The following is a 21577-nucleotide window of genomic DNA, read 5'->3' on the forward strand; positions in this document are numbered from 1 at the left end:
CGGCTCGACGGGAGGAAAAGGGAGCGCTCTAACCAGCGAAGCTAAGTTTGTGTGCGCGCTAGCCTTAGCGCGCCTTAACAGACAGACGCGGCACGCCCTATTTATGGAGGCCGCGCCGCTTGTGCAGTCAGTCAGTCAGTCTGTCGGTCGGTCGGTCGGTCGGTCGGTCGGTCGGTCGGTCGGTCGGTCGGTCGGTCAGTCAGTCAGTCAGTCAGTGGTTGCGGCGTGTTTGCAAGTGCGACAGCTGGACTCCCGGGGATCACCCGCTGCTGGCAAGCCCACGGACCTGCGAAGGAGCGGCGCTCGTCTTGCATGGCGGCCACATCGTGACTCTCAAGGCGTCGGACTAGTGCCAGGTGAACAATTTGGTGCTTGTTTATGTGACCCTCTCGTGTTAGGTCTGTGTTGTAATGCCTTGGTGTTATTGAATACCTCTGTAGCTGCATGCTTAGCGCTTGCTTTTTTGCGAACCTCTCGTCTGTGCAATTTTAGTGTGTACTGTCTCCGACACTTACTCTGGCTTGAACCGGTGACAGCTGGGCACCAAACGGCCACCCCCTTCTGTCACTACAAGGTAGTTGAATTCCGGCTGAGTTTGCCACTCAAATCGAGGGCATCTCCTTTGCGACCGGAACAGCTACCCCCACTCACTCTAAGGGTTTCTGGGAGTGTGCGCACCATTAAGGGCGCATCGTTAATAAAATTTCTAATTATTAACGGGTGACAACCAGGCATTAAGAAATTCTGAGGCATCGAGAATATGCACCTCCACCAGAGCTGGCCTTTGATGTTTTTGGATGCTAAACATATAGACCTGGAAGAAAAGTGAAGTGATAGCGATGGTTAACGTCCAAGTGCATGTTGAGAAGGTGAGTCTAGGGAATTCTTTATGACTGGCCGCCTTTCAACTGATACAGCTGTACAGAACGTCCTACATATCAACATCCTTCCTTTCTGACAAGTGTAAATGTAAGACTACTGGATGGTATTTACGAGACAAAAATATTAATATCATTTATAATTTGCATAGAAGCAAAGCGTTCAGTCAGAGGGCATACAGTAACGACAGAAATGAATTTAAGAGGATTTTAATAGTTCCGAGTGCGAAATTCGAGAGCTTTACAGAAACTACACCATCATCGAACTTGAATTTGACCAAAGAACTAGATGACGTGGCCGCTGAAATGGTATCCCGCATATTTGTTCTATACTTGTACTTCGCAGTCCAGGAAGTGATGCAGCCAGGCACTTGAGCACAAGAAATAGCAAACTGGACGTACATGCTTATCGGTTATTACATCAGGGACTGAGGCCAGGCCTTACATCTGCTTTCATAGGGATCAGTGGGCGATTGCAGTTTCTTGATGGCTATAAAGGAATAAGCTACAAAAGCACGTCAAGGACTAAAGAGCAAATAATGCGAGTCAAGAAAATATTGTCGGCCAGTTGTTGAATCTTGCTTATTTCATTATGCAGGTTAGTAAACCGGTCAGTCTATTTGCTAAGAGGTGTAGTATTTATTTCCTGATACAAGTGCCGAGCCCAAAGTGTTTGACCGCTATTTGTACCGAATGATGTCATAGTGTACTGTCCTTATTACTCCTTGCCGGTGATATTGAAACCAATCCTGGACCTGACAAATTGGATGTCGTTCTGGCCGAATTGAAAAAGCTGTCTGATCGCCAGGCAGCACTAACCTCCGACATACAAGATATAAAAGGACGTATGCTTTCGATCGACCGAACGATATCCGATTTCAATACCCTCTTCACTGAACTCGAAGAACATTTCCAGGATCTGTCTTCAGTAAATCCGACGTTGAAATCATTCAGTGAACCGCTAACCAGACATCTCTTTTGGTTCATGACCTACAGCTTCGTCTTGACGATTCTGAAAATCGCTCACGCAGGAATAATTTAATTTTCTATGGTCTGCCTGACTCATCTCCCCGTGAAACATATGCCGAGTCTGAAAAGATTATCGCTGATCATTGCTTAGGATACCTAGGAATAGCCTGGGATCCTAAAGAAATAGAGCGCGCCTACCGGCTTGGCCGTCATAGCCCAAACCATCAATGCCCAAGCATTGTCAGATTCACATCATCAAAGACCAAAGAAACTATTCTATCTAAAGGGCCCAGATTTAAAGGAACGGACTTCAGTGCCGGCGAATATTATTGCCACCGCATCCAAAATATTCAAAAGCACTTGGTTGCATTCGCAAAAAAGAAAAAGAAAAAAAAAACCTGAAAAATTCTCGCTACACTATAAGATGCTTTATATCGTACCCAAGCGCTACTTCTTCGACGAAACAAAGAACACAGTGAAGGAAATACCATAGCAGATATCTTTTCGGCTCCGGCCTCCGCAATGTCCTCTATCAGCTTGTCATCCTAGACCCAACTCCTGAAGCAACCTTTGCCTTTCCGTGATTTTCACAAATATACGCAGCTTCTTTCCCAAACGAGTCCTTGTATCTAACCTTGTATCGCCATCTGGTAGCAATGTACTTGTATTAACAGAAACGTGCGCTCAAAGAGAATATCAGCGATTCTGAAGTACTGCATGATTTACCAAATTTTCGCATTTTCTGCAAAGACCGTGAGCGTTCTCGAAAAGGAGGTGTTTTAGTCGCCGTTAATCGATAACTATCTCTCTTGTCAACAGCACATCTCACCTTGAAATTATGTGGCTGATTTGCCACACTGCACAAATAACAACATTAATTGGCGTCTGCTATCGAACGCCACATAATAGCCCTAACTTCCCTATTGCGTTTAACCGTGTTTTGCTACAATTAACAGCTAAGTATCCCAGCGCATGAATCAGTCTTTCCGGTTACTTTAACTACCCATCGATAAACTGGCACCAACCTGATGTTACCGTTTCTCAACAGCCTCGATAATTTGTCAACGTATGTCTCAATTTTAATATTTCACAGCTAATAACTGAGCCAACACGTATCACAGAGGCTTCACAAAACATTCTTGATCTCATTCTATACTGGTCGACCCGACCCAGTAAACTTCACCTTTCATTCGCTTCAGGAGTGCGGTATTGTCAAACAATGTTCATTGCCTGGAAAACAAATGGCTATACTATGCAGCGCTCTAAAAGCCAATATTCTAGAGAACCACAGCTATACTCGATCTCTGTACTTCTTGGCAGCGCTACCACAGCTGCGATGAATATGATCAAACGTAGGAGGATAAAATCGGCATGCGGAAAACTGAGATACCGTACTTTAAATTTAGTGCGCTTGCGACAAAACGAAAATATTGATGCTGATGTTCCAGTGTGATTTTCGATCAGTGCTTTCGCCTGCGACGCTTATGCAGTGGGTACGATTTGACTGACACGCAAGGACAGCATGCAGGGTTGCTTGATAGGATAGGATAGGATAGGATAGGATGGAAAATACGTTAATTTCTCTAGGAAGGTCTTGTGCTAGTAGCAGAAAAGGTCCATCTTCCGTCTTCTCACAGGGTCGGTGCCCCTATTCCAGGGCTCCGCTGAGCTTCGCTGCTCGCTGGGCGTGCTGGATCAGACCTAGTTGGCAATCCAGATCGCCGCTGGAGAGCCGGCTGTCCCACTGTTCCGCACTCGGGTCTTTACGAAAGCTATCATTATTTCTACATTGCCACGTGATGTGGTATAACGAAGGTTTGCTACCACACCATGGGCAGGTGTCCCGATATTGCGACGGGTAAATCTTGCTTAGGATATGCAGGTTAGGGAATGTTCCTGTCTGTAGTCTTCGCCAGTACACTGCCTCTTGTTGTTTTAGATCTCGATGAGGCGGCGGATAGCGGATCTGAGTACGTAGGGCCGACTCGCTCGGGTAGATCGTCCGATTGGGAGGAAGCTCGGCTCGTGTACCCTCGAGCTACCTGGCCGGCGCGTTCGTTCCCCGCTATGTCGGTGTGTCCTGGTACCAAGTAGATGTTGCGTGTCACATTTGATGGGGTCGCGCTCTGGAGGAGCCTGAGCGCGGCGCAACCTATGCGGCCGTTCATATAGTTACGCCACGCTTCTCTCGAATATGTAAGAATGGTAAGGGACGTGTTTGCATATATATCCCACATTAAAAAAATCCCGTTGTTTTTAGCTGGTTTTAGTTGGTTTCAAATAGTCCCAGTTAGTAAGCAACTGGTCTTAGTTAGTTCCAGTTGGCTTCCAGCTGGAAGTTTGTTGATCCCAGTTGGTGATGAAATGGAACCAACTGGTCCCAATTAGCTCCCAAGTGGGAGTTAGCTGGTCCCAGCTGGCAATCAACTGGGAGTCAACGGGTCTCAGTAGGCAGTCAAGGAAAACAACGTGTTGCATTCGGCATTCAGCTGGATGGTTAGTTGCGTATTTTATTATTCGCTGCGCAAGCAGCGACCGTTATAATATTAGCAACAAATGAGTAGTTAAAATTATGTTAATTTTTTTCAGCTGCCGTAAGAAACCTAATGTGATATAAAGGGACAGAAGTGCGAGTGTCACGAAATCGGCGCACATTTTCATTAAGCCGCATCGTCGGTTCTACGACATTCGAGAAACGCCTCCCCCTCCGCAGGAGAGAGCGCGTAGCTTTGTACGCGTCGGCGGCACCCTCTTTCTCATCATCCAGCGATGACGGTGATTCATCAATCCGGAAGATTCCAGCCGTCTCCAGAATGTTCAACGGCATATGACCAATGACGACGCGCGGCTCGACGGGAGCAAAAGGGGACGCTTCAACAAGCGAAGCGAAGTGTGTGTGCGCGCTAGCTTTGGTGTGTCAACAGTCAGACGCGGCGCGCCTTATTTAAGGAGGGTGCGGCGCATTTGTGAGTCAGTTATTGCGGGGTGTTCGCAAGTGCTACACCTTGACTGCCGGGGACCACCCGCTGCTGGCAAGCCCCCAGACCTTCGAGGGAGAGGCGCTCGTCTTGCATGGCGGCCACATCGTGACTCTCGAGGCGTCGGACTGCTACAGGGCCCGGTGAACAATTTGGTGTTAGTTTATGTGACTCTCTTGCGTATTGGTTTGTATTGTAAGCCTCCGCGTTATTGAATACATCTTTAGTTGCATACTTGGCGTTGTTTTCTGTGAACCTCTTGTCTCTATATTTTAAGTGATCGCGTGTATTCTGTATCGTCTCTTGCTGTGTATAAAGTTTTTTTGTGTTTGTTATTCTGTCTCCGACCCTTACTCTGGCTTGAACCAGCGAAAGCTGGGCACCAAACGGCCACGCCCTTCTGTCACTACAAGGTAGTTGAATTTCGGCTGAGCTTGCCATGGCAAGTCGAGGGCATCTCCTTTGCGACCGGAACAGCTACCCCAAATCACTGTAAGGGTGTCTTGGAGTGTGCGCACCGCTAAGTGCGCATCGTTAATAATCCTTCTAATTATTAAAACGTGACAGCGAGACAGTTAGTTTTGTACGCAGTAAACCACACTGACAGCAACATGGCGGCGCGCAGTGCGTACGTGCACATGTACACATCGCGGCGAGTCGATTTGTTATTTGTGGTGCGTGAACGTTGTTTTTATTTGAAGAAACTCGAGTTAGCGCTTAATGTTCACAAACTATTGCTCTGAAGTCGAAATAGTTCATCAGGTGTTCTCTAGGCAAGAGGAAGACAACACTTCGAATGTCATCGCATGGCGAAGGATACCTATCAGCAAAGCGGCTCGAAGAGTGACCGGAATTGTGCGGCATATATTCAGGTACTTGTTTGTGTTCTTTATGTCTGTTGCATTCCGTAACCGGGAAAGGTTGTTTTATTTGTTAGTTAATTGTGTTCTGTAGTTAAACGGGAGCACACGGCCATATCAGCTACACAAGCGGAATCAAGATTTCTCTAAAAAGGTTGCAATCGCGTAGCTGTTTCCATGAGGTTTGAGACTCTTGTCCCTGCTTTCCGGAGCTCATCTCGAGAATAGTCTCCATGAAGATGAGCGCGGCCAAGAGCGGTGCGGTGATTCGTGCACCGTGGTATGCTTAACGCCGTTGCAGAGGCGTTATTCACTAATTTATTGGCTCGAGCTTGCCAAATCACGAATGCATTGGCTTGCGATTCATGTTTCCACGGCATCATCCCCAACTTTCGTCGCTCTACCGGGGCATTATTTTTGCTGCGCAGTTCAAATACCAATTCATTTGCTTTAGCCGGACATTAAATTTTCGTGCTATCCGTACGATGAGGTAAACGGCATGAACTGAAGCAAAATAATTCCCTGCCGAACTAGTCCTCGATCAAAAACTGCCCTAAATAAAGGTGAGTCAGTGATCAAACTGTTCACATGCTGTGCGTTGAACTTATAGGTGATGGTTAGGCTGCTCTAAAGTTCGGCTTTTTGTGCGTGTGATATGCTGGGAACTTGCATTTTCTAATTTAACTGTCCGCTTAACTAAATGATTGAGTTAAAGTTTTGGTGCGAATAACATATTTCTGCTCGTTTGATATTTCAACCGCGCACTACCGAAAGGCTGTTTGAAAGGTGTGGACAGAGTGGCGATGCTATTCATGATTCCAAAGCTTCGAATAAAATACAGGACTGAAGAAGTCACTGTTCTTGAAAGGTATACCCCGTCGATTCTGAAATAAATGCTTTTGTGTCTTCTATATTGCTGCCAGTGTGCATGCTATGTTCAATGTCACTGCCTGCATTTTTTGGCACCTTTTGACATGCGCCGCGCATTTGTCGTATACACACTGGCACAAGCCCAACTAGCAGGCCCTATAACTGGTCACAGCTGAGACCAGTTCAACTGGGTAACGGAATGATGCCCAGTTGGGACCAAGCTGGCAGATGGTCCCGACTTGAACCAGCTGCCACTGGTTTCAGTTAATCCCAAATGGGACCATCTGCCAAATGGTCCCAACTGGGAATTATTCCATAATCCAATTGAACTGGTCCCAGCTGGGACCAGCTAAGACCCGTTTTATGTTTTTTTTTTCATATGGGTAGGGAATCCAGGATTTCTCGCGATAGTGGTAACAACACCGAATGCGTTGATATTACAATCAGCGCGCTTTCAGATTCAGTGCAAGATTCAATTTAACTAGAACAAATAGTTTGACCTCTGCCACAGCAACTCCTCCTCGTGACTGCACATAAGAGGACGTACCGGGGTTCGTCAGTCTTCGCACGCAGAGCGGGCACAGTGACGCTGCTCAAACCGTTTGAGGCTAGACATACACTAGGTCCTGTCGCAGGCTGATGATGATCGCAATGTCAGCGGGCGAAACCGCTCTAGCATGCGCGATTCTTGTTCGTGTTTATCGTTTGGGAAGTGACGGCACACTTTGACGGCGGGCGCATCACTTAGAACAAATCTCGTGGCACTAATTTTGGTTTATTTTTTATACAGAGTGATGATTGTCCCGCAGAATCGGAGCCTAACAAGTGTTGGTTTTTTATATAAAAATGGCTGCTGTTCTAACAACAAGATGGCACCAGTAGATTGAATTCGCTGCTGAGCCAAAAGTGCAGAAGTGACAAATAGCTTAATATCCTGCATAGTGCTTTTTAGCGTGCGTAAACCTGTCTGCGCTATTGTAATACTTTCTTGCAGAAGTCGGCACACTCACCGTGAGTGCTCATATCGCCTCATTCACGCAGTGGTTGTGAGTGTGGGTGTGAGTGAGTGGCCGTGAGTGCGAATGAGTGGCTGGGAATGGGAGCGGTCATGAGGGTGAGTGTGAGTGAGTGGCCATGAATGGAACGGGCCATGAGTGTGACTGTGAGTGAGTGACCGTGAGCGGGACCGGGTGGGAGCGTGAGTGGCCGCGAATGGGAGCAGCCATGAGTGTGAGTGAGTGGATGCGAATGTGGATGGGCATGAGTGTCAGTGAGTGGACGCGAATGGGAGCAGCCATGAGTGCGAGTGAGTGGATGCGAATGTGTACGGGCATGAGTGTCAGTGTGAGTTACCATGAATGAGGGAGGGCATGAGTGGGAGTGTGAGTAAGTGGATCTTTACCAGAGTGACCGGGAGTGTGAGTGTGAGTGTGGATTAGTGGCGGTGAATGGCAGCGGGCATGAGTTCGAGTGCGAGCGAGTGGGGTTAAGAGTCACTGGTCGTGGGTGAGTGAGCCCCTCCTCATGGTGCCGACCTATGTAAATGAGAGGCCTGGTATTTTCTCCACTTCAAAGTTTAGTTACCCCCTAAATTCCTCCCTCAAACTCACCCAAACTGCCAAGTCAAGTTTAGTGCCAGTAGCCCGAAGGAATTTCAGCCTCCCCCACCATGCACACACAATGATGGCCGCACAACTCCTGCTTTCGTCGCGTGTGGTCATACCTATTACCCTGCTTCCTTCCATGTGCCGTATTTCATCTCTCTATTTTTTTTTCACTGCCCACCTGCACCTGCTTTTTACCCCAACCATCACCACAATACCATTGTACTTCCCTCCTGCTAAGCCCTCTTTCCCTCTTTGCCTCTGCGCCACCTGTTTCTTTTCCGCTCTTCGCCTTTAGAACCTGCACACATCGTTTACATTCGCACTCCTGATGACGGCTGGTCAAAACGTCGTGCCCAAAAAAATGTTTCTTTAAATGAAGCGTACACTTCGCTCTCTCTCTATATATAGATATATATACAACTTTTTCTCGATTTATTTTTTTTTTCTGGAGGTCGCCTGATATTAAAACAAAGTTGATTTGAGAATTCATTAACGTGACCTGTGTATTTCGATGGCTGACGCTTGAAGGGAGACCGCGAATCGATATCGCCAGCCAGAGTCGTCACTCACACTCCGCCTAGGTAAGTTATACCTAGGTCTCTGCGGATCACATACAATTAACATTAAAAGTGGCTGATACGGTCTAAAAGCATCTACGCGAAAAGGCTTGTCAGTGAAAAATAAGTTTAGTTGCATTTCCAGACAACTTCAGTTATTCTTCAAGAAGGTTGAGCGCATGACCTGCGCGCAAATATTTGCTGTCCGATTGATTTAAACCTTTATAAGAAAGCAGCCTTTAAATAGAGATGTTTCGAATTTTTCGTTTCCCCTTTGAAACTTTTGCTGCACACTTATAAATTTAGCACTTATGCCATTCTTTTCAGTGAAAAATAATCTTGATTAGAACGGTGGTTTAGAGAGGACATATACAGCCATGGGTTCAATATTATTTTTTCGTCAGTGGTGCAACAGCGGAGGAAAGAAATTTCAAAATAAAAATGAACTGTGTTTTAACGCAATGCCAGCATCCGCAAATCAAACCTTTCTTCTCCGAAGTAGCCACACTATTCCATGAAATTGTGTCCATGGTCACATCCATACACTGCACATAGCAACAACAGTAGCAACGGAATAATTCTTTACTAAAACTAATAATGATTTCCGCCAGTGCTTCCTAGCATTCGTAATCAAAATCATTTATTTCGTCCAAAACTAATTTTTCCAGAGGCCGAGTCAATAAAGACTCACTGCCCAACCTCCCGCGCGCTCAAAAAAGAGATCATCAAGGCACCTAGTCGACGTTCAGATACCTTTTCGTTTTCGAGCTCAAAATCGAGTTTGTTTTTTCGAAGCTGCATGCTCTAGCGATGTTTCCACCATAAAGAATGCAGAAAGCAACGAAGCGGTCATCATTCAAAGCACGCATTGAAAGGATTTTTAAGGGTACGGAAAAAAAAACGCAATTGAGACGGGCACTGGACAGACCGAATAACGTTTATCCCTCCTTCCCTCCCCCATCCTCGTAAACTGCCTCGCATTCACTGCAGCGTGCCACAAAAGAAGGTGGAAACCACGCCACGTTCCTAGGACTCAACAGGCGGGCCTGTTTTGCATTGATGGCCCTCGTTTTGTGGGTCTGCAAGCAAACACCCCTCACTTTGCTCATTTTTTCGTGAAGGACGAAATACAAGGGGGGGGGGGGGGGGCTCAAATGCAGGTCGGTGTCTACTTCATGCTGACGCCCTGTGCGACCGCACTGGTCGCCTACCTCTAAGGCCGGCACTGCCGATGGCCGCTACGGGTAACTAATTAGATTCCAAGAGGAGAAAGGTGTAGCAGGAGGAGGCAGAAAGAAAAGGTGGGGGGATTATTAGATTAAGTTCGCAGGTGGGAAGTGGATGCAGCCAGCACAGAACCGGGTAAATTGTATAAAATGTGGGCAAAGCTCGTCTGATGACGATGATGATGATTTATTGATTCCTGGCGTCTAATATTTTCAGCTTGGAAGCAAATAATTTTGTTCTTATTTCTTTATGTATCGTTGCTTCGTTTTGCTAGAATGTACCAAATGTGCATATTGCTTCTCTTACCTGTGGTGAGCGATATGTTAACGGACGCCTGCATTTTTTGTATATGTTTCCATATATAACCTACGATATATGACAGTATGATAGCAGAGGTATTTGTAGTCTTGTATTCGCACGTGAGCTGAGGAAAATATATCCGAAGGCCCTAATTTATTAGAAATTGCATATTTTCATCTTATCGTGGAGCTACTTTTCCTGGTTTTTAAATTACGCGCTTAATTCCTACTAACGCGAGATAGTGATGGGACGAAAGCGTAAAGAACTCGATACTGCCATTTGAATCTTTCTTTCTTTCTTTCTTTCTTTCTTTCTTTCTTTCTTTCTTTCTTTCTTTCTTTCTTTCTTTCTTTCTTTCTTTCTTTCTTTCTTTCTTTCTTTCTTTCTTTCTTTCTTTCTTTCTTTCTTTCTTTCTTTCTTTCTTTATTTGTTCCTTTCTATTACAGAAAGGAGTGAGCCCCTCCTCATGGAAATCATGGAATCTATCCTGCAGACTGCATAACAAGGTTTGTTTAAGTTCCTCCTGCACTAACTCAAGTTGCACAATAGTGCACTCCTATCCTGAATGCATCACATTGCAAAATAATTACGAAGGTAAATATCATGAATAGAAAAAAGGTTTGCTGCTAGCTCTACCGACTTTTCGCCTTTTACTCCTGGCATAATCAGATGTATATCGTCAATGCGACAGCAAAAACTTCATTGCTGCTGTCGGATGCACATTAGTATTGACTGCTGCTTCAAACGATAGTGCATGTCTCTTCTGAAGCTGCAATAAAAATGAGAAATAAAGCAACGTTTTCGCGGCCGAAAATTTATTGCAAGTGAATATTAGAACCTAATATAGAGCATTAAGTTCGTTTTGTGTTCCCGATTGCGCCAGAAAGCATAATCCAATGCATTAGTGCGCAAATTATTGGAAGCTAAATGCTCTAGAGGATTAGGTCAATTGAATTCATCTGTTTTCAACTCGATGCTGAAGGTCCCCAGGCGAACAAACTGTCTTATGGCAGCTTGAAGAGCTTGCACGGCTGGAGTGGGAAGAGTATAAATTGCACATTTTAGAGCAAACTTATAAACAAAGCGAGAATATAACATATCACAACAACGTCGTGCATCAATGTTGCAAGAAATAAGCATTCTGTCTATAAGTTCAAAATAAAGTAGAAAAACGGCAGCTCTGAGCACAAATTTTATTCATCTCAATTAGAATGTGACCACGGTTGTTCTATATAGGTTATTTATAGTGTTAAAAAATATTTCCGCAATTCTTTTTTATTCAGAGTCTGAAAATACATTGTATTCTTTTTATAACCATACAGAGGGATCGGGAGAGCGTATTGTAGTGATTGACAGAAACAATTGGTACATCGTCATGGCACAAGCCAGTTATAGCCGCAGGCGCTCGGGTCGCTTTTCTGTATGTTTACACTTGCAAAACTCTAAAAACGCATGAACTGAATTGTTTGTACAAAAGAAAGTATGCATTAGGCGAAATTCAAAATAAATGTTTGCTTTTATTATTTTAAACATGGAAACATTTTTTTGATGGTAGTAAGTCACATTAGCCGCGAAGAGTTTTTTTTTTTTCAACAACCAATGAATTTTGTCAACAGCTTTTGTAGCTTTCCTAATAACTCCCAGTGGCTACTAGACGTCACGATGAGCATTGCAATTTGGCCACTTGGACACAATTCTTAGAAATAATCATGAGATGTTTCTTTGCTAAAGTATAAATGACACTTTGTACACGGCACATAGGGCACCAAATGAGCTGGGCCAGTATATCCTGCCCACACTCTAAATCTTTTAATGAGATTGAACTGCGGCGACTGGGTTGGCTGCGTAAGAGGGCGCATTCAGCGCTCATGGCGGGAAGCTATGCGGCTGCCCAGCAACTGCCTACTCAGGTCCATCCGTCCGGGCGGCCACTCCCTGCGACTTGGTGAAGGCGAGAAAAATCTGCTCGAGTGTATTCTCGCCCACCAAGACATGCTCGACAGCGAACTCCTTGTCCAGTTCAGCCAGCTTGGTGAACAGTGTGCTCCACTGCATGCGTCGCTCGATGTGGTAGCAGAGCACGTTCTGCGGGGTGCAAGGCGTTGCAAAATACAAAGAAGCCATTCATCTTTTTACAATGACGAAGAAGAGTGGTGGAATGTAAGTTCACATGCTGGTATATTTTGGGGATGTAGCCTTTATCTAACGTGTCCTTAGAACTTTTTACGCAGCAGAAATACTTGAAGAAACCACCTTGTATGGACGCAAAAGTCACATATAAAGCTCGGGCTCTTTGCGAGAAAATAGATACCAAAATTCACAAAGAGTAGGTATCAAGGAGGGTTCATTTACGCAACTTATTAATAGACACCCAAGTACACTGTGGTGCATGCTTAGCTGGGCTACCGCGCACTATATGACCCATCCAAATGAGAATTAACCGCGCCACGAATCCAGAAGCCTCAAGGTATGAGATTAATATCAAGATACATCTCTTTAATTAGGGTTCCAGACGGTAGTACCGGCCATATTTGGAGCCCGTGTGTTTACTTCAATTAGGATACAGCATCAAAATATTACGTTCCGTGTAGCTGTATAGCGAGAGCGCATTCAATCCATTCAACGTTTGAATGTAATTTAACGCATAGTTTTCATATAATAGCGTGTTCTGCAGAGTGGCTTCTGACCTCTTGCGGCGAAAAGTCACTAGCTTCAGAAAGTGGGTTTTTGCTGACCTCTAGAACATATCATCATTATTAACAGCTGGACTATACCAAATGAAGGGAGAAGGTATTTCTCATAATTAAACCGGTCGTGTGCTAGCTGCTACATTGCCTTGCTAAGTAACTCAGGGGATGAACTGCAAAGAGTGATTGATGACCTTGACAGGCAAAGTAGAAAGGTAAGCTTGGAAGACAAAATGCAGAAGACTAAGGTAACGTTCAACAGCCTAGGGCAGGAACAGCAGTTTACGTTAGGTAGCGAAACACTGGAAGTAGTAGGCGATATTAACCGCAGATCCGAACCCTGAAATGGAAATAACAAGGAGAATAAGACTGGGATGGAACGCATTTGGCAAGCACTCCCAGATTATGACAAGCAGCTTACAGGCATCGCTCAAGAGGAAAGTACAGTTGCATCTTACTTGTACTTACCAGTGGGGCTAAAACGTGGAGGCTAAAAAAGAAGGTTCTACTTAAGTTGTGGGCAACGCAGAGGGCAATGGAAAAAAAAAATGGTAGGGTAACATTAAGAGATAGGAAGTGTGCAGAGTGGGTCAGAGAAATAACGCAAGTTACTGACATTCTAGTGGGAATCAAGAAGAAGAAATGGCCATGGCAGGACATGTAGTGCGAAGAGAGGATAACCGATGGTTGCTTAGGGTAACAAACTCGATTCCGAGGGAAGGAAAGCGTAGCAGGGGGCGGCAGAAAGTTACGTGGGCGGATGAGGTTAAGAAGGTAGCAAGGGCCAAGTGGATGCAGCTAGCACAGGACCGGGTTAATTGGCCGAATATGGGAGAGGCCTTCGCCCTGCAGTGGGTATAGTAAGGCTGATGATGTTGATGATGATGATGATGTGCTAGCTGCATCCACTATTACTCTTTGAACTTCTTAAAGGGACACTAAAGACACCCAAATATGCTATCAAAATCTAATAAACGGCATTTGGTGACACTGTCGCCGCATATCCAGCAACAAAAAATCGAATTATTGCTGAGATATTGCAATAAGAAGTTGAGGTTTTTTTTTTGTTCCCGCCGATCAAATCAAACTGTTTTCTCCTACTACTCAGTAGGGTAGGATGACGCACACTATGACGCAAGAGGAGACTCCGTGATTGCTGGCGCGCGGGGTGCGGAGAATACTTCGCAGGTGCGTGCCGAGTCATAATCTTCATTCGATACGCACTTAGGGTAGGCGCATCTGCTGCTCTGAGCTCGTATTTCACGCACCGCAGGCCCAAACCAAACTATCCGAGCACGCGCGAATTGCCTGAGCCGGGACATAGCTGAGAGACTAGCGGCATCTACCGACAAGCGAACGAAATGAGCATATTTTTATATTTGCCTTGCAAGATTTACGTTGTCTATTCATCTTTTCGCCGTCGTTTACGTGGGATAAAAGCATGTTATCATATTCGAGACAAAATCGACTACCGCATTCAAATGGTCAACGTAATTCGCATTTGTCAGCCTCCGGGATTCCTTGCGCGTCACGTGATTTGTAGTTGCGAGCCTCGGCCATTTCGGCTGTGGCGGCGATAACTGTATTCCTGTTCTTCCCCTTTACTACCTTATAACAGCTCTGTTTTCAGTAAAAGTGGCTTTTTTGTAACCAGGAACTGGCATTCTATCGATGCAAGCCCACTTCATTTTTCTCTTTAGTGTCCCTTTAACCTTATCCGCCAGCTATAGCTTTCTACCAGTCCCTGCTACATATTCTTTCACTTGGAATCCAATTTGTTACTCTTAGCGGCCATCGGTTATCCTCTCTTCGGATTACATGTTCTGCCCATGCCTATTTCGTCTTCTTGATTTGCACTAGGATGCCATTAACTTCAATTATATTTCTGACCAACTCTACACGCTTCCTATCTCTGAAGGTTGCACCTACGTTTTGCGTTCCATAGCTTCCTGCGTTGCCCCCAGCGTAAGTAGAACGCTTTTCGTTAGCCTCCATGTTTCAGCCCCATAGATGAGAACAGGTAAGATACAACTGTCATACAATTTCATCTTGAGCGATACAGGTAAGCTCACATTTTGTGGTTACTTTCGTACTGCACCCATCCTAATATTAATTTCCTACTTATTTGTCTTTAGTGGCCTGGATCTGCGGTTACTATCTGTCGTAAGTAGATACATTCACCTACCACCTCCCGTGCTTCGCTATACCTATTGTAAACTGCTGTTCCTTCCCGAGGCTGTTGTACATTACCTTAGACTACTACGCATTAATGTTTAGTCCTACCTTTTCCTGTCTAGTTTAGAACTTCTTTGCAATTCATCTCCTTATTCAGCAAAGTGATGCCATAAACGAATTCGCAGATGGTTCAGGTATTCTCCATTAGCTCTTAACCCTAACTGCTCCCATCCCAAGTCTGAATACTTCATCTGAGCAAGCTGTGACTTGTGACTTGTGAGCAGTAGTGATGAGGGCGTGTCTCATTGCCGAACATCTTAATTTACGGGAACTTTATTACGTTCTTTATGCAGGTGTATTGTTGCTGTGCAGTTACTATTATATCTTCCAGTGTTTTCGCCTGTTTTTCAACCTGATTTTGTAATGTTTGCATGAATGCCGAGGTAACGACTGAGTGAAATGCCTTTTTATAATCATTGAATGTTATCTACAGTGGCTGGTATATTCTGAGCATTTTTCTAACATTTGGTTGATAGTATGGATGTGATCGATAGTTGAGTATCATTTCTGAAAACCTGATTGATTCTTCGGTTGATGCAAATTTAGGTTGCCCCGAGTTTATTAGCGATGCTATTAGTAAATACCTTCTAACACAGCCTGCCAGAAAATTATTAGCGAGTCCTTCTCTGCTGAGGTCAGCGCCGTAGGCTGTAAACAGAAAGGTGTCGGAAAATTTTATAAGTGTTTAAAAACATCGAAGAGCAGTTTCCTCGACCGGCACAATGGGATGAGTTCCTGACTGGCAGTTCAGTGAATAGGCAATGTGTTTTGATCTCATGTGGCAATGACTATAGGGCACCCATTAAAAACAGCATGCCTGGTTAGAAGACGTCATGCGTGTTGGATTTCTTCGCTACCCGATTCGCGGAGGAGACAACATCGCCATCAGCATGGTCAAGTTTATTGGGACGAAAGAAGCGAATTTGTAAGTCATGACACCGCAGAAGAGGCAGTTCACACATGGCCTAAAAATCATTGCACGAAGTCGTCGGCAGTGTTGTACATTAGGATGCGGGATGGACACACAGAAAGAATAGCGCCGTAAAACGAAAAAGGAACAGAACATTCGCTTGATTGCCTTCCTTCACTGTGCAGATCTAACTCAACCTCACTTCAACGAACTCAGTAGTTACTTAGGGCATGACGTGTCTTTGTTCCGCCTTTGTTGTGCTGGTGGCGTACAAAATAATGCCGGATTCTACTTTATGGAAAGCAAATGCTCTGTCAACTAGCTCGTAAGAACCATTTTGCTGTTGCAGTACCGCGATAGTGCAGGTTAAGGCGGTCGACATCTGTACCCAAGAATGAGGGTCTGAATCCCGGCCGTGGCAGACACCTTTCGCCGAGAACGAAAAGCAAGGCGCCAGTGGGCGGTCGTGATGTCAGTGCATGTTAAAGAACCCTAGGTGGCCAAAATTTCCAGAGCCCTCTACTATGGCGTCCCTTATAGCCGGAGTCGCTTTAGGACGTGAAACCTCGTAAACCAAACCACTATTTATGTAAAGAGCTTTCTAGGCGTGCTGCGCATCAACTAAGAATCGCGACTTATGTTAATCGTCGTCCCTTTCCACTATGGCTGTTGTGTGCTGTGGAGTTATGCGACAGCGGAACCCTGAAGCTTGAGTGTGTCCAACAACGATGATACCCAAAGCATCTTCAATCTGTTCATATGAGTGGAATCCTTTATGCCAAAAGCAAAAAAAAATCTAAATTTAAGGCATCAAGCTTGACGAATTCCCCAGGCTTGTTGGAAACACTGCCTCAAATTTCATTATAATTACAATCTGCGAAGAACTATGCTGAACTATTGAAGTAATGAAGCGACGAAATAGTTTTTGCAGCCTGGTATGACTTCTATATTTCGACGTTGGCCGTAATAGCTTGCTGATGAACTAGATTGACGCTTTATGCGCCAGGAGGCGGTAAGGCAGTCGTCACCTATTCATTGCGTTAAGCGACATTCCCTTAACCTGGGTCAAACTCTTCAGAATCATTCACGGTCAAATATCACGAGCGGTTTCGCTTATCCGTCAGCAGCTACTGGAGCAGTTGCGCTCAAGTACGGTGACGTTGTCAGGAGCTCCTACACGACATTATAGTCCTGCTCCGCCATTAATGAAAAAAAAAAAAAACGTTTTATTTTGGATGACTGCTACGTTCTGGTGTGGACCTTTCGCGCACTCTTGAGAATCATCAGTTTTTTAGTTTTGTAATTCGTGTAGGGCTCCGGGCTACATGGCCCGGCACTATCATCGCACCGCTTTGCTTCCTGCTGATAAACGACAAGCCGACATGAACGCGACTCCTCAGCCACTCTTAGGACGTCGGCTGCCGAGCAAATTGAGACCTCTGCTCGCCGCTGTTCCCCAGCCTTGTGGCGCCACTCGTTTAATCGGCTTGTTAGCTCTGGTGTAATCTTTAATTGTGCGCTAGCGGTCGTGCTCAATCATGATAATGTGCCCCATGTAGAAGTGTTATCAGAGCATCGGGATGTAAGGAAGTCCCTCAACTGGCTTGTCAGTGTCTGCCCTTGAGCGACACCGATTTTATGACAGGTGGGATGGGGTTAAAAGGGATGCTGTCGCGGTACTGGACTGACAGCGGATTGTGCAATGAAACCAACACGTGAAGACCCGGCCGTCAGGTTGCCACGTTGGTAATTCTCCAGCCGGAAAACTTTAATTTTGACCGGACGTCGTAGGGTTCTGAATGGGTTGAGGAGTTCGACGACTAGTGTAAGCCACAGGTCTGAATGAAAAATCAGAACTTCAAGTTCGGATGCTGCTGTAGACTATGGGTAGGCAAGTCAGGAATGTTTCTGAAACGTTTGGTCTCTTGAAGTATCAAATAGATACCGAGCTGTCTACAGAAGGTTTCTTCCCCACTTCGCGGCAACAAAGAGCATCGTGTATAAAAGCGCTATGGTCTATATGAACAACCGCCACAACCACAAGGTAGGCTTTCCCGCTCTACAATCAGAGCAAGAAAGCTACTTTCTTAGGAATGCTTACTGGTTCAAAGACTAGGTTTGAGCAAGTAGCGACAAACTGAGTGCCGGGTTTGGCTAAGGTCGATTCGTGAGCGGAAGCTTATGTCCTTCTGCCGATTTCATTGAAGTGCCTTTGCAGTTAGAGTCGTCCTGCACGAAATTAACAGCGACAGAAAGTCAACTCGTTCCCTTAAAGGGGAATTTTAACGCAGAAGTGGTCTTGAAGTAGCACGTCCCAAAACACACTCTATGTGGCGGATTATGTGCATAGTATTCTCTTCCGGCTGCAGGTAAGTGAGGACCTTGATGTGAAATTTGTTGATGCTCTGTTTGAAAAAAAAAAAAAGAAACTGAAAACAATGTACCCTCAATTGTACTCTGGTCTTGGCACAATGTCCTGCGAATATATCCCTCGGCTGAAGGCTGGGCTTAACTTTCCGCCATAAGCACACCTTGTAGTGTTTCCATTTTATTAAGGGGACCTGTGAAAGCCGACCCGCTCAAAATGGAATGAGGAGTAATCAGAAAATTTGAAAAGCCAACCCAGTAGAGTGGGGCATCGTGTCAGTGTCAAGCCGTTAGGCACAGTGCGAAATGTCGTGGGGGGGGGGGACGAAAGCTCTCGAGGGTGCTGTGGCAGGCTAGTTGGTGTAACATTGGTAAAAATGAGGAACAGCGCAAAAACAGGACGAAGAGAGGGACGAACAACACAGGTCCTGTGGTACAGGCACTGTGTTGTTTGGTCCTCTCTTCATTTTGTTTTTGAGCTGTTCTCCCTTTTTATATGCAAAAACACTCTATCGCTAGGTCTATACAGGTCTATGAAGATGTGCGTTGCCATCAGGTAAACGAGTCGGCAGAAGGTGCGAACTCGGGCTACAGCCTTTCAGTCAGAAGTGATATTCCTAGGCCATGCAGGAACATTCGTGCGACTTGGTTATGAAGCGGGGCTTTGTATCTACCTCGTTTCAGCCAACTTGAACATCATATATTACAGTCCTCCTCGCAAGCATGCCTCTGTGAAGTGGTAGTTGGCAGGTGACATGACCGGGCTCTCAATGAGGCATAACTGACTTGGCCCACACTCGAAATTTCGGTGGCCCAACCCCAATATAAGGTTAGGAAATTTTAAATGTAGATGGATAGTCAAGATTTCGATGCGTTCGCACAATACTGTGTTGGGCTAGCAGAGTCAAACCGTGTCTCATTTTTGTTCCCCCCCCCCCCCCCCCGAATCCTCGCACGGATTTCTAAAGCACCGCCATATCGCTTTACAGCTATTTGCAGGTGTTCGCCAAGGCTTTGAAGCGATCGCTAATCGGGTTGAGAGCTCCCAGAAAAACAGCAGTACGTGTGTACAGTGCAGCTAACCGTGCAAAGAGAGAGACAGAGAGAGGGAGGGAAATGGTATTCTTGAAGGGAAATAACAAAGGACTGGGGATGCGAAAGAGAGCGATAATCTATGCTAAACAATAGCACATTATGTTCGCCTTTCTCATTATTTCATTGTCTTGAAATATCAAGCAACTGCTGCTGGAAAACCCTCACGTTACTTTTTACACTATACATGTTCCACAGTCCATCAATGAAAAATTGAAACTGTGAATCTCGCTATGTACGTAAGTACTCTTATGCATAGTACAGTAACTGTTATGTCTCAGTCCACCAGAAATCATCACTGCCGAAGCTTTTGCATTCTCCTTATTGACGGCGCTAGTGAGTGCCATGGTTCTATTTGCGTCATCGAAATAATTAAAATTTTTACAACTATCGCAGTTCACGATAACTCAAAACTGGATTTGTGAGGGCCTTTTAAATTCTCATAAAGTCACTGTGATGCTGGAGGGGTGGCACGAGCACTACGCTTTGCGAGGATAGGAGGAAGAAACTTCACATGCCTCATGGGAACTCGTTGCTTTGTTCGAGAAAGTCTCCATACGAAGGGGCTACAGGAACCGCGTGGGGCGGTTAATTCCTTAGGAATCCTGGAGTGCCCTTTCTACAAATTTTCTATACAATAATTTCAGATATCTGCAGCGTTATTTTAATTCATTCCGTTGTTGACATCGCTCGATCCCGGCCGCTGCCTCATTTTTTTGCGTTTATTTCTCTTTGTTTTGTTTTCTACTGCCTCAGTTCTGTTCCTCCATCCGGCCCTGCGGCACTTCTAAAAAGGAAAAGCTGAGACACCTCTTCCCTCCGCACAGCACATTCCCTCAGTCCACAGATGCAGTGTGGCCCTCTTCCCTTGCCTCGCTTTTCCTTTCATGCGGCTAATGTTGGCCTTGTTGTAATTAGTGCTCCTACTATAACTTCTCCCATCATTTTATGGCATACCCTTTATGCCGTCGGCACCATATCTCGCAGTCGGTTCACCTGGCCTGTTATGCCATTGACCACTGAGTCTTCCCAGATGTTTTCAAGCTGTCGGTAAGCGACCTTTATGCGCCACGTCTTGCTTGTGCTCCTTCTACGTGTTGCTTTCAATCATGTTTACATAATATATGCAAAAAACGTGCGGAAGCAGCATGCAGGGGTTATCGGAGAGGCAGCGCTTTTAGACGACAATGCGGAATGCTGCGATTGGCAACATCAGGCCAGCGACGAAAAGTGCATGCGGCGTCTGTGGAATGTCAACGCGAACGATTCAACAATGGTGAGCCGCGAATGCGAGACCAGCGCGGCGAAGGTGCACGGCGCTTTCTTTTTGTCTATGTCTATTAGCAGAGCAGTGTATTTTCCTCTATGAAAGCTAAACATTCTGAGAACCGGTCTTGTTGGATTACCGGAAAGAATAAAAGACTCCATCGAGCGCATCCCCGCATGTGCCGACACCGCGGCTCGAGGTAGGCTTTAAGCCCCTTGGCATACTCTTTTCGCACCCTTCTATACACACCTACTCTTCTCCTCCTCCCCCCCCCCCCCCCCCCCTCTGTCAGTAATAAATAAAGAAAGTTGACCTCGGTTGCCAGCTCCCATCCTCCGAAAAAAATCCTGGCTAGTTGCTTGTCATGACGCATTGTTATACCGTGTTATATATAGTGCGCGCCACCCTGATGTAGTCACCGATTTCACTGAAGCTCCTGCACGGTGTTTTAGATGCCAACAGTTTGGGCATGCGGCCAAAGTTTGCGCAAAGGATTGACGCTGTGCGCGGTGCGGTGGCGACCACGATTTTAAAGCCTGCAAGGCAGATTTCGCTTGTGCCAGCTGCGATGGTGATCATCCAGCGATCTTCGGTGGCTGCCACTTCCGTGTGAGTGCTTACACCATCGAATACCTTTCATTGCTGGTCTCAAAACACAACCGACTGAGAAGCCTGTGCCAGGCATTGAAGCGTTCCCAGTGATAGCGGCGGATGTTGCCGCGTAGACCAGCAGTGTCCCTAAGAGACACTGAGTCCAGCAACATGCCAAGGTC

General features: G+C 45.6%; 1 protein-coding gene across 1 annotated transcript in view; it reads right to left on the reverse strand.

Annotated features, from left to right (window-relative positions):
* Window positions 1–11860: 11860 nt before the first annotated feature.
* The window catches only part of LOC146180834 (ATP-binding cassette sub-family A member 17-like), a 79725-nt gene continuing 70008 nt past the window's right edge, over window positions 11861–21577 (reverse strand). Inside the window, exon 6 of the mRNA XM_084575664.1 lies at window positions 11861–12331. Coding sequence (XP_084431790.1) covers window positions 12149–12331 — 183 coding nt within the window. The 3' untranslated portion in view covers window positions 11861–12148. The remainder of the gene's footprint in view (window positions 12332–21577) is intronic.

The sequence above is a fragment of the Amblyomma maculatum genome, chromosome 8 (genome assembly GCF_055883805.1).
Source record: "Amblyomma maculatum isolate TAMU_Amacu chromosome 8, ASM5588380v1, whole genome shotgun sequence".
Classification (NCBI taxonomy): domain Eukaryota; kingdom Metazoa; phylum Arthropoda; class Arachnida; order Ixodida; family Ixodidae; genus Amblyomma; species Amblyomma maculatum.